The sequence below is a fragment of the Triticum dicoccoides genome, chromosome 2B (assembly GCF_002162155.2).
Source record: "Triticum dicoccoides isolate Atlit2015 ecotype Zavitan chromosome 2B, WEW_v2.0, whole genome shotgun sequence".
NCBI lineage: Eukaryota > Viridiplantae > Streptophyta > Magnoliopsida > Poales > Poaceae > Triticum > Triticum dicoccoides.
In genome coordinates this window covers 718,322,777-718,339,640 of record NC_041383.1, presented here as the reverse complement: position 1 = coordinate 718,339,640, position 16,864 = coordinate 718,322,777, and the positions used below count along the sequence as shown (strand labels likewise).

The following is a 16,864-nucleotide window of genomic DNA, read 5'->3' as shown; positions in this document are numbered from 1 at the left end:
CAAGATGCCAGGCCCTCGAGGAGTCATTACGGTCAATGGAAACACCGAACGCTCTCTCCGAACGAAGGAGCATACGGTGGCCCTCGCGGCGGAAGTACAAAGTAGCCTCTCAAGCAAATTCTCCAGTCCGGCTATTAAACATCGGGACACCGGCAAGCACGCCCGGAGTAACCTACAAAAAGACCGCCTGGCACGTTCCGAGCAAGCGTAGCAGTGCGGCCCCAACCCCAACCCTCGCGAAATTGCGAAACCAGTACTGCGCGTACATAATTATTCCCTAGAAATACCATGGGCATAAGGGAAGGGGCACAACCACGGCACGCCTAACATGCGGCTCAACTGCACTAGGGGCTCCAAATTTTGTCGTTTCTTTTTTCTTACTTTCAGGACTCCACTCTCCGGAAGGCCTGTCCGGCAGTACAATCGCCGAACACACGATGCAACAGCCAGGGAGGCAGCAACCTACATCAAATGTCCAGGTGGTCTCTATAACGAGCTAAATACCTGTCTTACATAAAGTCTCGCAGCTTTCCCCTGGAGGGGGACATGTCAAATAATCCCATCCCTTGCTTATCACACTATTTGTATCGTTCTGCTTTCACAGCAGCCTTTTAATAAACAATACATAGCTCTTGTCTATTATTGCATTCATTTTTTATGTAAATATATTTAGTTATGACATTATGCAACCGTACACTTTGGTACGGACAATACACCAGGGGCCTAAGTACCCCAGAATATGGTGTGAGAAGTCCGAACACTCTCACGAGTGCGGCACCCCGAACTTATAGCTTATATGCATCGGCTCCGAATCATGTCTTGGGTCAATAGTTGGGTTTGCCCGGCTCCCATGTTTTGGTACCTTACGTTCCGTTATATCGGCTAAGGTAGCGCTGGGAGAACTACTGCGATTATGACCCAGTTGAGCTGGGTTAAGCACCTTAGTAGAGAAAGCTAAAACTGACCGTCATGATAGGGCGAGAGCCGATCGCTGTTCGAGAGGTTTTCGAGTCCCTAAAGACTTATGCCGCTTAGAGCGAGGAGCTGGCTTTGTCCGGCCTAGGCGTGGATAGCGCCGTGAACTTGGTTTTCCGAATACTAGGGGCTTCGCCAAAATTTAAAATTATAGAATTCTATGGCTAAGTGAGAGTGATAAAGCATTATAGTCTGATTGCCTTGTTCATTGTGCTGAGTGCCTCCCTTGAAGGACCCAAGAATGGGAACAAGAGCGCTCAGGTTTATCCCGAACACCCCAGCACTCGTGGCATGGGGGTAGAAGCCGATGACTCGCCATCTCTCAGATTTAATAAATGGCCGCACAGAAGGTAATATTTTAAATTCAACAAGCGTTGCTTAGCACATATGAACAAGTTTTCAGCGCACAGGATAACACGAGCGAGTTTACTCAAAAATTACATCCTTGGAACACTCATTCGCCACAAGGCAGGCACCCTTCAGGACGCCCTCATAATACAACTCGGGCTTGCGATGCTCCTTCCCTCCGGTGGCCCATCTGTCACCAGCTTCTCAGCATCCATCTTGCCCTAGTGTACTTTAGCACGGGAAAGGGCCCTACGGGTGCCTTCGATGCATACGGAGCGCTTGATGATTTCAAGCCATGGACAAGCATCCACTAGCCACCTCATTAGCCCAAAGTAGCTCCCAGGCATGACCTCCCCAGGCCATAGCTGGCCTATAAGGCCCTTCATGGCTTGTTCGGCTGCCTTATCAAGCTCGACCAGCTGCTTCAGCTGGTCGCTCAAGGGCACGGGGTGTCTGGCCTCAACATACTGGGACCAGAAAACCTTCTCCGTCGAGCTCCCTTCCTCGGCTCGGTAGAATGCGGCGGTGTCGGACACACTGCGGGGCAGATCTGCGAATGCTCCTGGAGAGCTCCGGACCCGGGTAAGTAACAAGTAATTCACTTTCACATTCTTGCTTTGCATAAAGAATGCCTTACCCGCCGCTATCTTCTTCATCGCCTCAATTTCCTGGAGGGCTTTTTGGGCTTCGGCCTTGGCATATTTGGCGCTCTCAAGGGCCGAGGCAAGCTCGGACTCTCGAGTCTTTGAGTCAAGCTCCAAACTCTCGTGTTTTTTCACAAGAGCGTGGATCTCTTGCCGCACCTCCTCCGCCTGCGCCTCCTGCTTTTCTCGCTCAATGCGCTCCACGGCCGCATTGTCTTCGACCTTGGACAGCGCTTCCTTCAGGGTCGCCACCTCAGTTGTGGCCCCTGTAACACTCACGTTGGTCCTGTCATTATTTGCAACCAGGTATTTTTATATACTTACATAAGGTACTACTTACCTTCCTTGTCCTCGAGCTGCTTCTTGGCAAGGCCAAGCTCGTTCTCGGACCGCTCGAGGCTCTGCTTCAACGCATCGACCTCTGCAGTCAGTGTGGCAGAGGTTAGCAGTGCAGCCTGCATTCCCATATTGACATATTTATGTTAGACTCCTGCGTATATCTTTTTAGATCCTCAGTCCGGCTTTTCTTTCCGAACACCAAACTGAGCATCAGGGGCTACTGTTTATGCGGTAATATTTTTACATGTCTTAAATACATACCTCAAAGCCTGTTAAAAGGCTAGCACACGCTTCCGTTAGCCCGCTCTTGGCGGACTGAACCTTCTGGATCACCGCACTCATAATAGTGCGGTACTCCTCGTCGATGGAGGCGCCGTTAAGCACCTCCAGCAAATTATCCGGTGCCTCTGGTTGGACGGAGGCCACCGGCGTCGTAGGCTTGCCCTTCTTACGAGGGGGCCGCCTGCCAGACTCCAGAAACACTGAAGGTTCCGGTTCGGTGTCCGGCCTAGGGCCGGACTTAGAGCCCTTTGGGGTTTTATCCCCTTTGCGCCTGGAGTCCGGGAGGTCTCCTTGCGGCGCCTCCAGGACCACCTCCTCCTGGCTTGGCCCATTTTGGGACTCCTCCTCGGCATTGTCCGTAGGGCGAGGGGAGGTAGCAGTCGGGAGTGAAAGACTATTCACATCCGACGAGTCCAGGGATCCGCTCGATGAGGCGTCGAGCCGAGCCTAGGGCGGACTGCATGATTATATCCGGTGTCAGGAGGTACTGCGCAATAAAGGAACACCATGACTTATTATGGTATCCGGATACTTACGATTTTTCCAGGGGCTTGGCCCTGGATGGCCACTCCTCTTTGCTGTCATCGGTGTTGGTGGAGTAGTCCGGAGGAAGGGTCTTTCCCTTCTTGGACCCTCCGGCCCCCCTGGTTGGGGCAGCCTTCCTTTTCTTTCCTCCCCCCGTTGGAGGGGGAGAGGCCTCTTCTTCCTCCTCCTCGTCTTCATGGGAGCAGTGCGCTTCGGAGTCGTCGGGCGATGAATCTGACACCACCAGGCGCCGGGAACTCTTTTGAGTTCCTGTGGCCTTCTTCTTGGTCTTCTTCTCCGGCACCACGTGAGGTGCCGGGACCAGCAGCTTCGCCAAACGGGCATCCGCTGGGCCTTCGGGCAAAGGAGCCAGACTGTCGAGCTGTTCGGACTTCTTCTGCCAGTCCTATCAAAGGAACGGGAGCTTAGATCCCGCATAGAGTCAAACTATGAAAAACAAGTATCCTGTAAAGGGTAAAGCAGGCTTACCACGTTGGCTTGGCGCTTCGCGTAGAATCCGCGATCCTCGGTAATGGGAGGGGGAACCTCGGTGCCCTTGAATAGCACCTTCCAGGCATCCTCGTGCATTGTGTCAAAGAGCCTGGACAAAGTTTGGTGCCGGGCCGGGTCCAACTCCCACAAGTAAAAAGCCCGTCGTTGACATGGGAGAATTCGGCGGAAGAGCATGACCTGGACTACGTTGACAAGTTTAACCTTCTTGTCCATCATGTTTTGGATGCAGGTTTGGAGTCCGGTCAGCTCTCCCGAATTACCCCACGACAGGCCCGTCTCCTTCCAGGAGGTGAGCTGTGTGGGAATGCCAGATCGGAAATTCGGGGGCCGCGCCCATTCAGGGTCACGCGTCTCGGTGATGTAGAACCACCCCGATTGCCACCCTTTGATGGTTTCTACAAAGGAGCCCTCGAGCCATGTCACGTTGGGCATCTTGCCCACCATGGCGCCTCCGCACTCCGCTTGCTGGCTGGCCACCACCTTCGGCTTGACATTAAAGATCTTCAGCCATAAGCCTAAGTGGGGCTTGATACGGAGGAAGACCTCGCACACGACGATAAACGCCGAGATGTTGAGGATGAAGTTTGGGGCCAGATCGTGGAAATCCAGGCCGTAGTAGAACATGAGCCCCTAGACAAATGGGTGGAGTGGGAAGCCCGGTCCACGGAGGAAATGGGGGAGGAACACCACCCTCTCATGGGGCCTGGGGGTGGGGATAAGCTGCCCCTCGTCTGGAAGCCGGTGCGCAATGTCGTTGGACAAGTATCCGGCCTTCCTCAACTTTTTGATGTGCCCCTCCGTGATGGAGGAGGCCATCCACCTGCCTCCCGCTCCGGACATGCCTAGATAAGGTTGAGGTGGGAAGTGCGGACTTGGGCGTTGGAGCTCGAGTGCGCGGGAATGGATAAGCGAAGGAGGAAGAAGGCGTAGATGAAAAAGCTGGATCCTTATCCCCTTATATGGGCGGACGAAACTATGTGCCCCCACCAGTCTAGTAAAACTCGCTTATCTCCCAAGCGTCGTGATTAATGGCACGGTTGGGTTACCCACGCCCGTATTGATGAGAATCCCGGAATAAGGGGACAGACGTGCCAAGGAAACCACCTCGCTAAACGCGCTGAGGTGGGACAGTAAAACGATTCGAATAAAGGCTTGGCCGTGGCGTGATGTCATGCCGCGGAATACGTCAGCAGATTTGATTTGTGCAAATATTATTCTCTCTATGGTGGTGTGTGGAACTTGTTTTGCAGAGCCGGAGACTATCCTTGTGTTCAAAATCTTCTATGAAGTATTCGGAGGAGGAACCCGCCTTGCAATGCCGAAGACAAACTGCGCGCCAGACTCGTTGTCATTGAAGCCTGGTTCAGGGGCTACTGAGGGAGTCCTGGATTAGGGGGTGTCCGGATGATCGGACTATAACCTTTGGCCGGACTCCTGGACTATGAAGATACAAGATTGAAGACTTCGTCCCGTGTCCGGATGGGACTTTCCTTGGCGTGGAAGGCAAGCTTGGCGATACGGATATGTAGATCTCCTCCTATTGTAACTGACTCTGTGTAACCCTAGCCCTCTCTGGTGTCTATATAAACCGGAGGGTTTTAGTCCGTAGGACGAACAACAATCATACCATAGGCTAGCTTCTAGGGTTTAGCCTCTCTGATCTCGTGGTAGATCAACTCTTGTACTACCCATATCATCAATATTAATCAAGAAGGAGTAGGGTTTTACCTCCATCGAGAGGGCCCGAACCTGGGTAAAAACATCGTGTCCCTTGTCTCCTGTTACCATCCGCCTAGACGCACAGTTCGGGACCCCCTACCTGAGATCCGCCGGTTTTGACACCGACAATGATCATGAAACTTCAGATCAAGTTACTACCGAACCTCGTAGGTCAACCAGAGTAAGATCCGCACCAGAGTGGTATGGTAATCCTGTTGTGAAGGTCATGTTACTTGACCATGACGAACCTACGAACTATGAGGAAGCGATGATGAGCCCAGATTCCGCGAAATGGCCATGAAATCTGAGATGGGATCCATGTATGAGAACAAAGTGTGGACTTTGGTTGACTTGCTTGATGATCAGAAAGCCATCGAGAATAAATGGCTCTTCAAGAAGAAGACTGACGCTGATGGTAATGTTACTGTCTACAAAGCTCGACTGTTGCGAAAGGTTTTCGACAAGTTAAAGGAGTTGACTACGATGAGACCTTCTCACCCGTAGCGATGCTTAAGTCTGTCCGAATCATGTTAGCAATTGTTGCATTTTATGATTATGAAATTTGGCAAATGGATGTACAGACTGCATTCCTGAATGGATTTCTGGAAGAAGAGTTGTATATGATGCAACCCGAAGGTTTTATCAATCCAAAGGATGCTAACAAAGTGTGCAAGCTCCAGCGATCCATTTATGGACTGGTGCAAGCCTCTCGGAGTTGGAATAAACTTTTTGATAGTGTGATCAAAGCATATGGTTTTATACAGACTTTTGGAGAAGCCTGTATTTACAAGAAAGTGAGTGGGAGCTCTGTAGCATTTCTAATATTATATGTGGATGACATATTATTGATTGGAAATGATATAGAATTTCTGGATAGCATAAAAGGATACTTGAACAAGAGTTTTTCAATGAAAGACCTCGGTGAAGCTGCTTATACATTGGGCATTAAGATCTATAGAGGTAGATCAAGACGCTTAATTGGACTTTCACAAAAGCACATACCTTGATAAAGTTTTGAAGAAGTTCAAAATGTATCAAGCAAAGAAAGGGTTCTTGCCTGTGTTACAAGGTGTGAAGTTGAGTCAGACTCAATGCCCGACCACTGCAGAAGATAGAGAGAAAATGAAAGATGTTCCCTATGCTTCAGCCATAGGCTCTATCATGTATGAAATGTTGTGTACCAGACCTGATGTTTGCCTTGCTATTAGTTTAGCAGGGAGGTACCAAAGTAATCCAGGAGTGGATCACTAGACAGCGGTCAAGAACATCCTGAAATACCTGAAAAAGACTAAGGATATGTTTCTCATTTATGGAGGTGACAAAGAGCTCGTCGTAAATGGTTACGTCGATGCAAGCTTTGACACCGATCCAGATGACTCTAAGTCACAAACCGGATACGTATTTATTTTGAACGGTGGAGCTGTAAGTTGGTGCAGTTCTAAGCAAAGCGTCGTGGCGGGATCTACGTGTGAAGCGGAGTACATAGCTGCTTCGGAAGCAGCAAATGAAGGAGTCTGGATGAAGGAGTTCATATCCGATCTAGGTGTTATACCTAGTGCATCGGGTCCAATGAAAATCTTTTGTGACAATACTGGAGCCATTGCCTTGGCGAAGGAATCCAGATTTCACAAGAGAACCAAGCACATCAAGAGATGCTTCAATTCCATCCACCATAAAGTGTCGGAAGGGGACATAGAGATTTGCAAGATACATACGGATCTGAATGTTGCAGACCCGTTGACTAAGCCTCTCTCATGAGCAAAACATGATCAGCACCAAGACTCCATGGGTGTTAGAATCATTACAATGTAATCTAGATTATTGACTCTAGTGCAAGTGGGAGACTGAAGGAAATATGCCCTAGAGGCAATAATAAAGTTGTTATTTATATATTTCCTTATATCATGATAAATGTTTATTAACCATGCTAGAATTTTATTAACCGGAAACTTAGTACATGTGTGAATACATAGACAAATAGAGTATCATTAGTATGCCTCTACTTGACTAGCTCGTTAATCAAAGATGGTTAAGTTTCCTAGCCATAGACATGAGTTGTCATTTGATAAACGGGATCACATCATTAGGGAATGATGAGATTGACTTGACCCATTCCGTTAGCTTAGCACTTGATCGTTTAGTATGTTGCTATTGCTTTCTTCATGACTTATACATGTTCCTATGACTATGAGATTATGCAACACCCCAACACCGGAGGAACACTTTGTGTGCTACCAAATGTCACAACGTAACTGGGTGATTATAAAGGTGCTCTAAAGGTGTCTCTGATGGTGTTTGTTGAGTTGGCATAGATCGAGATTAGGATTTGTCACTCCGATTGTCGGAGAGGTATCTCTGGGCCCTCTTGGTAATGCACATCACTATAAGCATTGCAGGCAATGTGACTAATGAGTTAGTTACGGGATGATGCATTACGGAACAAGTAAAGAGACTTGCCCGTAACGAGATTGAACTAGGTATTGAGATACCAACGATCGAATCTCGGGCAAATAACATACCGATGACAAAGGGAACAACGCATATTGTTATGCGGTTTGACCGATAAAAATCTTCGTAGAATATGTGGGAGCCAATATGAGCATCCAGGTTCCTCTATTGGTTATTGGACGGATACGTGTCTCGGTCATGTCTACATAGTTCTCGAACCCGTAGGGTCCGCACGCTTAACGTTTGGTGATGGTTGGTATTATGAGTTTATGTGTTTTCATGTACGAAGGTAGTTCGCAGTCCAGGATATGATCACGGACATGACGAGGAGTCTCAAAATGGTTGAGACATAAAGATCAATATATTGGACAACTATATTTGGACGTCAGAATGGTTCCGGGTGAGTTCGGGCATATACCGGAGTACCGAGAGGTTGCCGGAACCCCCCGGGAGGTATATGGGCCTTATTGGGCCATAGTGGGAGAGATGAGAGGGAGGCATAGGAGGGGGCGCGCCCCTCTCAAGCCCAATCCGAATTGGGTGGGGGGCCGGCCCCCCTTTCCTTCCCCCTCTCTCCCCCATCCTTCCACTCCTAGTCCAACTAGGGAAGGGGGGGATCCTACTCCCGGTGGGAGTAGGACTCCCCATGGGGCGCGCCATAGGAGGGCCGGCCCTCCCCCTCCTCCACTCCTTTATATACGGAGGAGGGGGCACCCCATAGACACACAAGTTGATCATTGATCTCTTAGCCGTGTGTGGTGCCCCCCTCCACCATAATCCACCTCGGTCATATCGTTGCAGTGCTTAGGCGAAGCCCTGTGCCGGTAGCTTCATCATCATCGTCATCACGCCGTCGTGCTGACGAAGCTCTCCCTCGACACTCTGCTGGATCGTGAGTTCGTGGGACGTCACTGAGCCGTACGTGTGCAGATCGCGGAGGTGTCATACTTTCGGTACTAGGATCGATCGGATCGTGAAGACGTACGACTACATCAATCGCGTTGTCATCACGCTTCCGCTTACAGTCTATGAGGGTACGTGGACAACACTCTCCTGCTCATTGCTATGCATCACCATGGTCTTGCATGTGCGTAAGATTTTTTTTTGAAATTACTGCGTTCCCCTACAGAAACTAGTTTGCCTATAGTGGAGGAGGTCACGGTGGCTTCTCTTCATTCGAAATGAAATTGTCATTTTTGTCTTCTACTTTTATTGGATGTTTGGCTAATTCAAGGACAAGAGGACGTTCTGGACTTAGTTGTTACTCTTTTGGTTGTTTCTCTTCAAAATTGGTTTACAAAGCCTATTTTGAGGACCATCTGCTTTGTACCGTGGGCAACTCCATATGGAAGATTTGCGCCCTTATTGATTGCAAAATTTTCCGTGTGGCTTGCTGTCCGCAAATGGCTTTGTATGGAGGATCGCTAGACAAGATCTCCCTTACAATGAGAGTTGTGTTTGTGTAATGCCAATGAGGAGGACGTTGACTGTATCTAACATATTTTGGTGCTCAACTCGGGAATCGATGGGCCTTCCTAATACTACTCCAGTTGTACGTAGCTCCTTTTTGACCCGACTTGATGGATGACGACTAGGGCAAGTGCACCTTTGGTTGGGGAAAAGAAGTTAAACAACATGGTCATCTTGGTGGCTTGGACAATTTGGAATGAGCGTAATAGCAGGGTTTTTGATAACAAAGCTAGCTCCATTGTTTATATTTTAGACAAAACCAAATGTGACGCACTCAACTGATCTAAGGTGGGCGCTAAATGCATGAGGGCATCATTCGCATAGGGTTGCTTTTGTCTTAGCTTTTCACAATCTTTTGCCCGTATTGTTTTACTTGTCTTTTGCCCATGTTGTTTTACTTGTTGGGTCATCGATGTTTTTCAAGACTTTGTGTCTCTTTCTTCTATATTATTGACATGCAATGGTTTGAATAAACTATATTAAACGAGAAAGAAGGCAACTTGTGTTTCCTTAAAGCAAATTTTCACTTTTACTTCGAAAAGTATGGGCCGATGTCATGGTCCATTATCGTTTGTGCCCTAGGAAGCTAGGATTACAAGGATCGAGCTGTATATTTTGTAAAGAGGACAAAATAACCCTTTAGTATATTGTCGTTAAATTTGTTCAAATTTTCTTTTTACGGGTAATTTGCCCTTTTCGTCTTACAAATTTGATAGCGGCGACATCCACACGTCTATACGGGGAATTTGGACACGTCATACAAGTCGTTGCCCTCCGTCCCGTTCTTGTTGACCCGCTCGCCACCGTGCTCCATCGCCCACGCTTGACGTCGTTGCAGCGCCTCCTCACCCTGTCAACACCGCCACCTCCGCTTCTCGGCCTTCCCTCTATCCCCACCACCTCCCGGGACCGACGACCATCTCCCGCACTCGTCAACCCTCTGCCTCGCCTCGGGGTAGCGACGCCACAGCCAGCCGCGTCGTCCCCATCTCTGACTTGTTCCTCGCTCACGCTCACGCCGACCAGCGCGTCGTCCGACTCGGTGCTGCGCGTTTGCTCAGTGTGGCTGACCAACCGACGCGCCAAAAATTTCCAGACACCTCGCTAACAGCAAACCGGTCCCATTCGCCAGCAAAATTCACACCCCGTCTGCCCTCCCGCCGCCGCCCGCGTCGGGCGACCTTTCCCGGACGCGGCTCCGGCATTTCAACCCCGTTAAATTCCGCGCTCAGGTCCGGCCGCGCCTTCCTTCCTGTAGCGCCGTATAAAAAAAGCACTACGCGGCTAGCCGTGACCTCCATTCCAGCCTGCCCTGCCCAAGCAAAGAATTCCCAGCCTTCACACCTCTCCCCCTCGCTCCGTCCCTACCAGCCAGAGGAGGAGGAGGGGAAAGTGGCTGCTGGATCGACGATGATGTGGGGCGTCGCAGCCGCCGTCGCCTCCGCGGCCGCCGTCGCCGTGGCCTCCGGCGCCGAGCTCCTCGCCTGCGACTGCGCCCCGACGGAGCCCGCCGCCGCCGTCGCCGTCGGCAGATGCGACGAGTTCCTCCTCCGCCAGCGGGTACGGATCACGGCTCCCCCCTCACCTGCCTTCTCCCTAATTCCTCCCCTCCCTCCCTCCCCAAAGAATCTCCTCCTACGATAGCAATCCGCTCTCGATTTTGATTTGGGATCACGACGGCACGGACGGCTTCTTGGACTGCTCTGTTCTTACATGCTCTGCTTTCCGCAGGATTCCTCGGCGTTGAGCGGGGCCAGCGGCGACGACAAGTTCGCGCCGCGGTTCGACGGGCTGCGCTTCATCGAGACGCTCGTCACGGCGCACCGCTGAAAATTTCCCCCTGCGGACTCTTTCCAGTCGTCTTCTTCGTGCGATTCGCGGGGAGAGGCTGGCTGCTACCCTATTAATTCGGCGATTGGCGGCCAACGCGCCGCCGAATTTTTGCTACTACTAGGACAAATTGAGGTTTTCCGTTTCTTTTTCTCCCCTTTGTTTCTCTTTGCCGATGACGATTATGGTCCTATTGTTGTTCAGTGATGCGATTGAATTGGAACCTTCAAGTGGGCATGTGATGTGATGATGCTAGCATTTGGTTCTTCACCCGATCTGTTATGCAAGCATGTTAGTATGATATGAGATGATTGCTGGTATGATTTCAGCTCCAAACTTGCCATTCTCATGTATGGTAGGCCTGCTGTCCTCTGCTTGTGGTTGACCTCCTTCCGGAATTGTCCGTTTCCCCTCTTTGCTGCACGCATATCACATGGCTCAATGTTTGCAGTGCATCCTGTCCATGGCTTTTGGGGTAAAGTTAGTAGATGGAGCCCCTGGATGTATGGTAATGATTATGCTGATTATGCCTGGCCAAATTAGGACTAGTTTTAAAGCAAGGAGAGTGGTGGTACGTGGTCGTGTGATGTGGCTCCTTCCTTACCGTCCGTGTTTCCTTGCAGATTTGGCTAACGATTTCTAGCTCATCTTCACCTGTTTTCGTTTTCTATCACAAGTAGAATTCGTGTATCGCATCTTATAGCGTGCACTCGTAGATTTGTATGACCAAGCTTTGGTTGGATGAAGGACAATATGCTAGTATAAAATTCGATAGTACAATCCATATTAATTGACGCTGCTTCAATTAGCATACATCGCAGCGAGTTCATCACAAGGAGTCAAGGAGAGAACAATCTGCTATCAAGTTCATAATACAATAGATATTGGCGGGGTGTAGTATGAAATGTGAGTTTGGGTTGGTACAATTCCACATCATGTTTCATTTCGAGGCTATCAAATGCAGTAGCATGTCTAGTTCACGGACCGCAGATGAATGCATCCCAGAACATTAGTCATCCTCGTATCTCTTCATTCTAAACTGAGCATTATGGATTTACCCTACTTCATGTCACTCCAAGGAATTCATTCGTCCTTCTAGGGATTCTTTACAGAATGACCATGTCTTGCAGAAACTGCATTATTGGACTGGAGTACCCTACATAACAAAACGGATTCTTGTGCTAAACGACCGAACAGGAATATACACAATCTCAACTGCTCACTACTCCCTTCTCAACTGCTCACTACTCCCTCCGTTCCTAAATATTTGTCTTTTTAGAGATTTCAAATAGACTACCACATACGGATGTATATAGACATATTTTAGAGTGTAGATTCACTCATTTTGCTCCGTATGTAGTCACTTGTTGAAATCTTTAGGAAGACAAATATTTAGGAATGGAGGGAGTACACCACAATTGACAGTTTGGAAGAGGCGTTGAACAATTTCTCGGTTAACATTACCAATTTACAGAATAGGATAGGAAACTCTTCCAACCATACAATTCACAACTATGCGAGTCGATGGTACATTAAATGTTGCTATCTTTGCAGGAAAATGGCTGCAGAAACACTAACTCAATGTAAACACAAAATTGTCAGTCATACTACTAGTGGGAAGCAAAAGATGTCTAGCAAATAACCCACCCGATTACCTCACATTTGGTCTTTCTCACCCAATCCTTGATGTTGTAATAACAGTAACCAAATAAGCATGGACAGAACTTGCAGAAGATCACCCATTGGTATTGGACACAAACCAGCTCGCAGGATATGACACTGCCAACCAAAGGCCTCTCATTGCCCCGTTGGAGCAACGACAGTGACAAGGGTGTCGGAGCAAAGCTACCTTTGCTTCTACGGCAGCATTCACAACATTCACTGGACACGAATGTTTCCACTCCAGAGCAGCTGCACGAACAAAAAATGCCTCTGAAGAAGCATGCAATGGATTTTTTTTCCTTGGGCAGCTAAGCCAGAGAACCAGCTATGCATCCTTCTATTTGCTGCACACTTGGAATTACAGTCCCCACGTCTATTGCTGGAAGAACAACATTTGGCTGTGCTGCTGAGCTACTGAATAAGTATAGAATGATGTACTTCCATTTTCATTTCATAACAAAGGTCCAAAGATCTTGTGTGCAGGTAGTAGTAGTTCTTGTGACAGTACAAAAATGAGAGGAAAATAGCAAGATTAGATCATCCAAATGCTGCATCAATCAAGATGAGACCTGGAAGCCAAGTAAAAACGGATGAGACCATTTATAGACTATTTGATCTTCTGCAAAGATATCAAATGAGTTATTATGGGATGAAAAGCGTACAATAAAGTTTCCTGATCCTGAGACAAGGGCAGTTTGACATGATTAAATATTCTTCCAATCTCATCTAATGATGACCTTGCACCCCATCTCCTCTAGTTTGCCAACATTACTGGAGGAAATAGTGCTCCCATTCCAAGTGTGCCGCTTCAGCAGCAATGTCTTAAGTGAAGTCACATGCAACAGTCCTAGAGGAGGAAGGGACATCCCAGTGAAGCTCGATATAAGATTCAGATGAGTTAGTGAAGGAAATGCCCCAGCTTCAACATTCCAAGACTCAACACTTTTTATGCCGTCAATTGTCAGGTGGCACAGCCTAGGAAATCCTCCCGCATCGCATGTCATGCTGTTCCACTTGAAAGCGTTGTCTTCCAAGACAAGCACCACCAGATTCGGAAGGAAGCCCAGCACAGGCATTGGGTCTTCACTCAGTTCAGAACCTATCAGCTTGAGCTTTTTGAGGCCATGAGGGAGCTTGCTTAGCTGGCTATCCCCGTGCTTCCACCTTCCAGCCAGTTCTAGCACTTGAAGATGCCTATGGCGCGAAATGCTACTGATGAGTTGCGCAGAAAAGACCTGCCCTCGTATTCTGCTCCCAGAAGCATATCTACGACCAAACCCTTTCGCAACTTCCCAACTCTCCAAGTGTAAGAGCACGGCCTGCTCCATTTGCTCCAAAGATCTTAAGAAGGCAGCCCATATTTTCTCGTTTCTGAGAGCAATAGAATAGTTTGCACTTCTAGCCCTGCTGCGTTGCTTGTGTGAAAGATAGCTCTTGACATCACGGAACAAAGATACTTCACACAAGTACAAAGTCTGCAACGAGCCAAGGCATCCAACCTCCGGAGGAACCCAGTGATTGACCTCACTAAGAAACAGGTGCCTCAAGGTCGGAATATTCCAAAAGAGTCCTGGTAGTGATTTTACTGTTGACCCTCTTGCATCCATAGTTTGCAGGTTCAAGAGATCGCTAGCTGAGGAAGGAATGCCAATCGTTCCACTGCCACATTTTTCTAATCCTAAATATCTTAGATGTATCAAGTTGCCAACGCCAGATGGTAATGACTTGAGTTCTTTTAGGCCATAAAGATCAAGTACTCTGAGACATTTCATCCTGCACAGTAGTGATACTGCTGGTGACTTGAAAAACACCAACAAGGTGCGGAGCATCGGCATGGCCACATTAATCTCAGTACATCCAACAAAGTTATGGAGAGCAATTCGGTAAGCCGTTATCGAATCGGAGGGTGCCTCAGAATCGGTCGGATTACTCCAAATATTGAATAATCCCTCCCTCCTTGCCTCTGCAATACCCCATTCACGAAGCACATCGTGGAGAACTACACTCTTTATTGAGCCATGCCACTTGCTCCTTTCAACAGTTTGGAGCATACATCTCTGTGCCAACTCCTTTATATATTCTCTTGCTGTATCTTCCATTGTCCGATTCGGCCGATGTGGAATAAATCCTTCCGATATCATCAGCTTGCAAAGTTTTGCTACGCGGATGACATGGTCCTCTGGAAAGGAGGCTACATAAAGAAAGCATGATTTCAATTGGTGATTAGGAAGGTCATTGTAACTTCTAGCTATGATGTTCCAGACTGGCTCGTCATTCTTGCGAGCTTCCCAGTCTAGATTATGAACCAATCCTGACCAAATGTCATAGTCCAAGTTCCTTGAAAGATAACCTCCCAAGACCACAAGAGCAAGTGGCAACCCTTTGCATTTCAATGCCAATTTCTTTCCTATCAGCATCAACCGTGATCGATCAGCACTGCTGACATTTTGGTACACTGGAAAGGACATCTTCTCAAGCAACTCCCAGCTCTCCCTCCCGTCCAAAAGCTTCTTCTCATGAATGCTTTTCATCCTGGCGACATGCTTTGGAACATCCATATCCCGGGTGGTCAAAATGATTCTACTACCATTGTTCACATCCGGCAAGACACTGAGGATCCTATTTATCTTACTGTAAGAATTACTCTTCCAAACATCATCCAACACTACAAGAAATCTTCTATGAGCGAGGAACTCGTGCAGGAATTTCAATACATCATCCTCCTCCATATTTTCCAATTCTTCAATGGTTACCTCCTTTGACTTGCTACCACTGTTTGCCCCACCATCCTCTCTGTCCTTGTCCTTCTCCTCTCTAATAACTATCATTTTCCTTGTCATACCCATGATCCTCCTAGCAATATCCTTGATCAGATCAAGAAACCTGTACTTCTCGGACACTGAAATCCAACTCGAGGAATGAAAATGTTGTTTAACACGGGGGTCGTTGTAAATTTTCCTTGCAAGCGTGGACTTGCCGGATCCAGCCATCCCAACTATGGAGATCACACAAATTTGACAAATCTTATGATTCATTAACTCTCTGAATATATTATTTCTCTCCTCATGGAATCCAACAATCAAATTAGTATCTGCACTGTTCCAGCTGAGGTCATAAGGGATCACCTCGTCTTGCTCCTGGAGGTCAGCTGGGACGGCGGTGGTCTCCCCAAGATCAGCGATCCCGTAGGCTGCGGCGCCGTCGGAGATCTCACGGATCCTGGCCCGGACGCGCCTGATGTTCACGCCGAACGTGTGAAGCGCGGCGACATCGGCGCACCATACAAGGGCGCCCGCGAACCCGAGCCGCAGGCGGCGGCGGCGCCCGAGGTAGTCGGCCTCCTCGAGCGCGTTCTCCGCGTCGTAGGCCGCGGCGCGCACGTCCACGACCCAGTTGGTGAGGCGCGCGCCGTCGCGGCGCCTGGCGTCGGCGTCGCGGAGGAAGCACTGCATGCGGCGGAGCTCGGCCCTGAGAAGGTCGGCGTCGGCGTGGACGCCGCGGAGGAAGGCGGCCTCTTCGGTGGCCAGCGTACCGAACGCTCGCACCACCGAGGCCACCGCAGATTCCGCCATGGCCGGATGGCTCAGCTCACCTTGCACTCTCGGAGTAGTAAACAATTGGGGAATTTGATGATTTATTACACCCTGTTTTTCTGGCTTAGGCCCTGCGATGTTTTCTAGGAAACCGGCGGAGCAAACTCGGCAGTAGGCAAGCAGACCTGGCCAAACGGGCCGGCCCGGCACGGCACGGCACGGCCCGTGCTAATCGTGCCTGGCCCGGCACGGCCCGCCATGGCACGTTTAATAGCCGGGCCGTGCCGTGCCGGCCCACGGGCGCTGCTCCTTGGTCCAGGCACGGCCTTATTAGTAAACGGGCCGGCCCGATGGCCCGTTTAGCACGCTGGGCTGCACATTTTCAGCCTGCTGGGCTGGTTTTTAGGCCTATTGGGCTGTATTTTAGGTATATATATATATAAATCTAAAAAATATATAAAAAAATTAAACGGGCCGTGCCGTGCCGGCCCGCGTGCCCAGGCTCCAGGCCCAGGCACGGCCCAAGGCGTGCCGCGTGCCGGGCACGGCCCGTTTAGCCCGTGCCGTGCCTGGCCC

The 16,864-nt window shown here is 49.2% G+C and overlaps 2 protein-coding genes across 2 annotated transcripts; one reads left to right on the top strand and one right to left on the bottom strand.

The window, feature by feature from the left end:
- Window positions 1-10,529: 10,529 nt before the first annotated feature.
- LOC119365825 lies at window positions 10,530-11,421 on the top strand. The gene is made up of 2 exons (XM_037631477.1): window positions 10,530-10,823; window positions 10,995-11,421. Exons 1-2 carry the CDS (start codon window positions 10,674-10,676, stop codon window positions 11,091-11,093), a joined length of 249 nt encoding a protein of 82 aa, XP_037487374.1. The 5' UTR covers window positions 10,530-10,673; the 3' UTR covers window positions 11,094-11,421.
- Window positions 11,422-12,527: 1,106 nt separating this feature from the next.
- LOC119365824 (putative disease resistance RPP13-like protein 2) lies at window positions 12,528-16,384 on the bottom strand. Its single transcript, XM_037631476.1, has 2 exons — window positions 13,418-16,384; window positions 12,528-13,324 (listed from the first exon to the last, which is right to left on the bottom strand). Exon 1 carries the CDS (start codon window positions 16,325-16,327, stop codon window positions 13,478-13,480), a length of 2,850 nt encoding a protein of 949 aa, XP_037487373.1. The 5' UTR covers window positions 16,328-16,384; the 3' UTR covers window positions 12,528-13,324; window positions 13,418-13,477.
- Window positions 16,385-16,864: the final 480 nt, after the last annotated feature.

Coding starts and splice junctions, on each gene's coding strand:
- LOC119365824 (XM_037631476.1), bottom strand. CDS start 16,327: ATGGCGGAATCTGCGGTGGCCTCGGTGGTGCGAGCGTTCGGTACGCTG.
- LOC119365825 (XM_037631477.1), top strand. CDS start 10,674: ATGATGTGGGGCGTCGCAGCCGCCGTCGCCTCCGCGGCCGCCGTCGCC. Junction 10,824..10,994: donor AGTTCCTCCTCCGCCAGCGG/GTACGGATCACG, acceptor TGCTTTCCGCAG/GATTCCTCGGCGTTGAGCGG.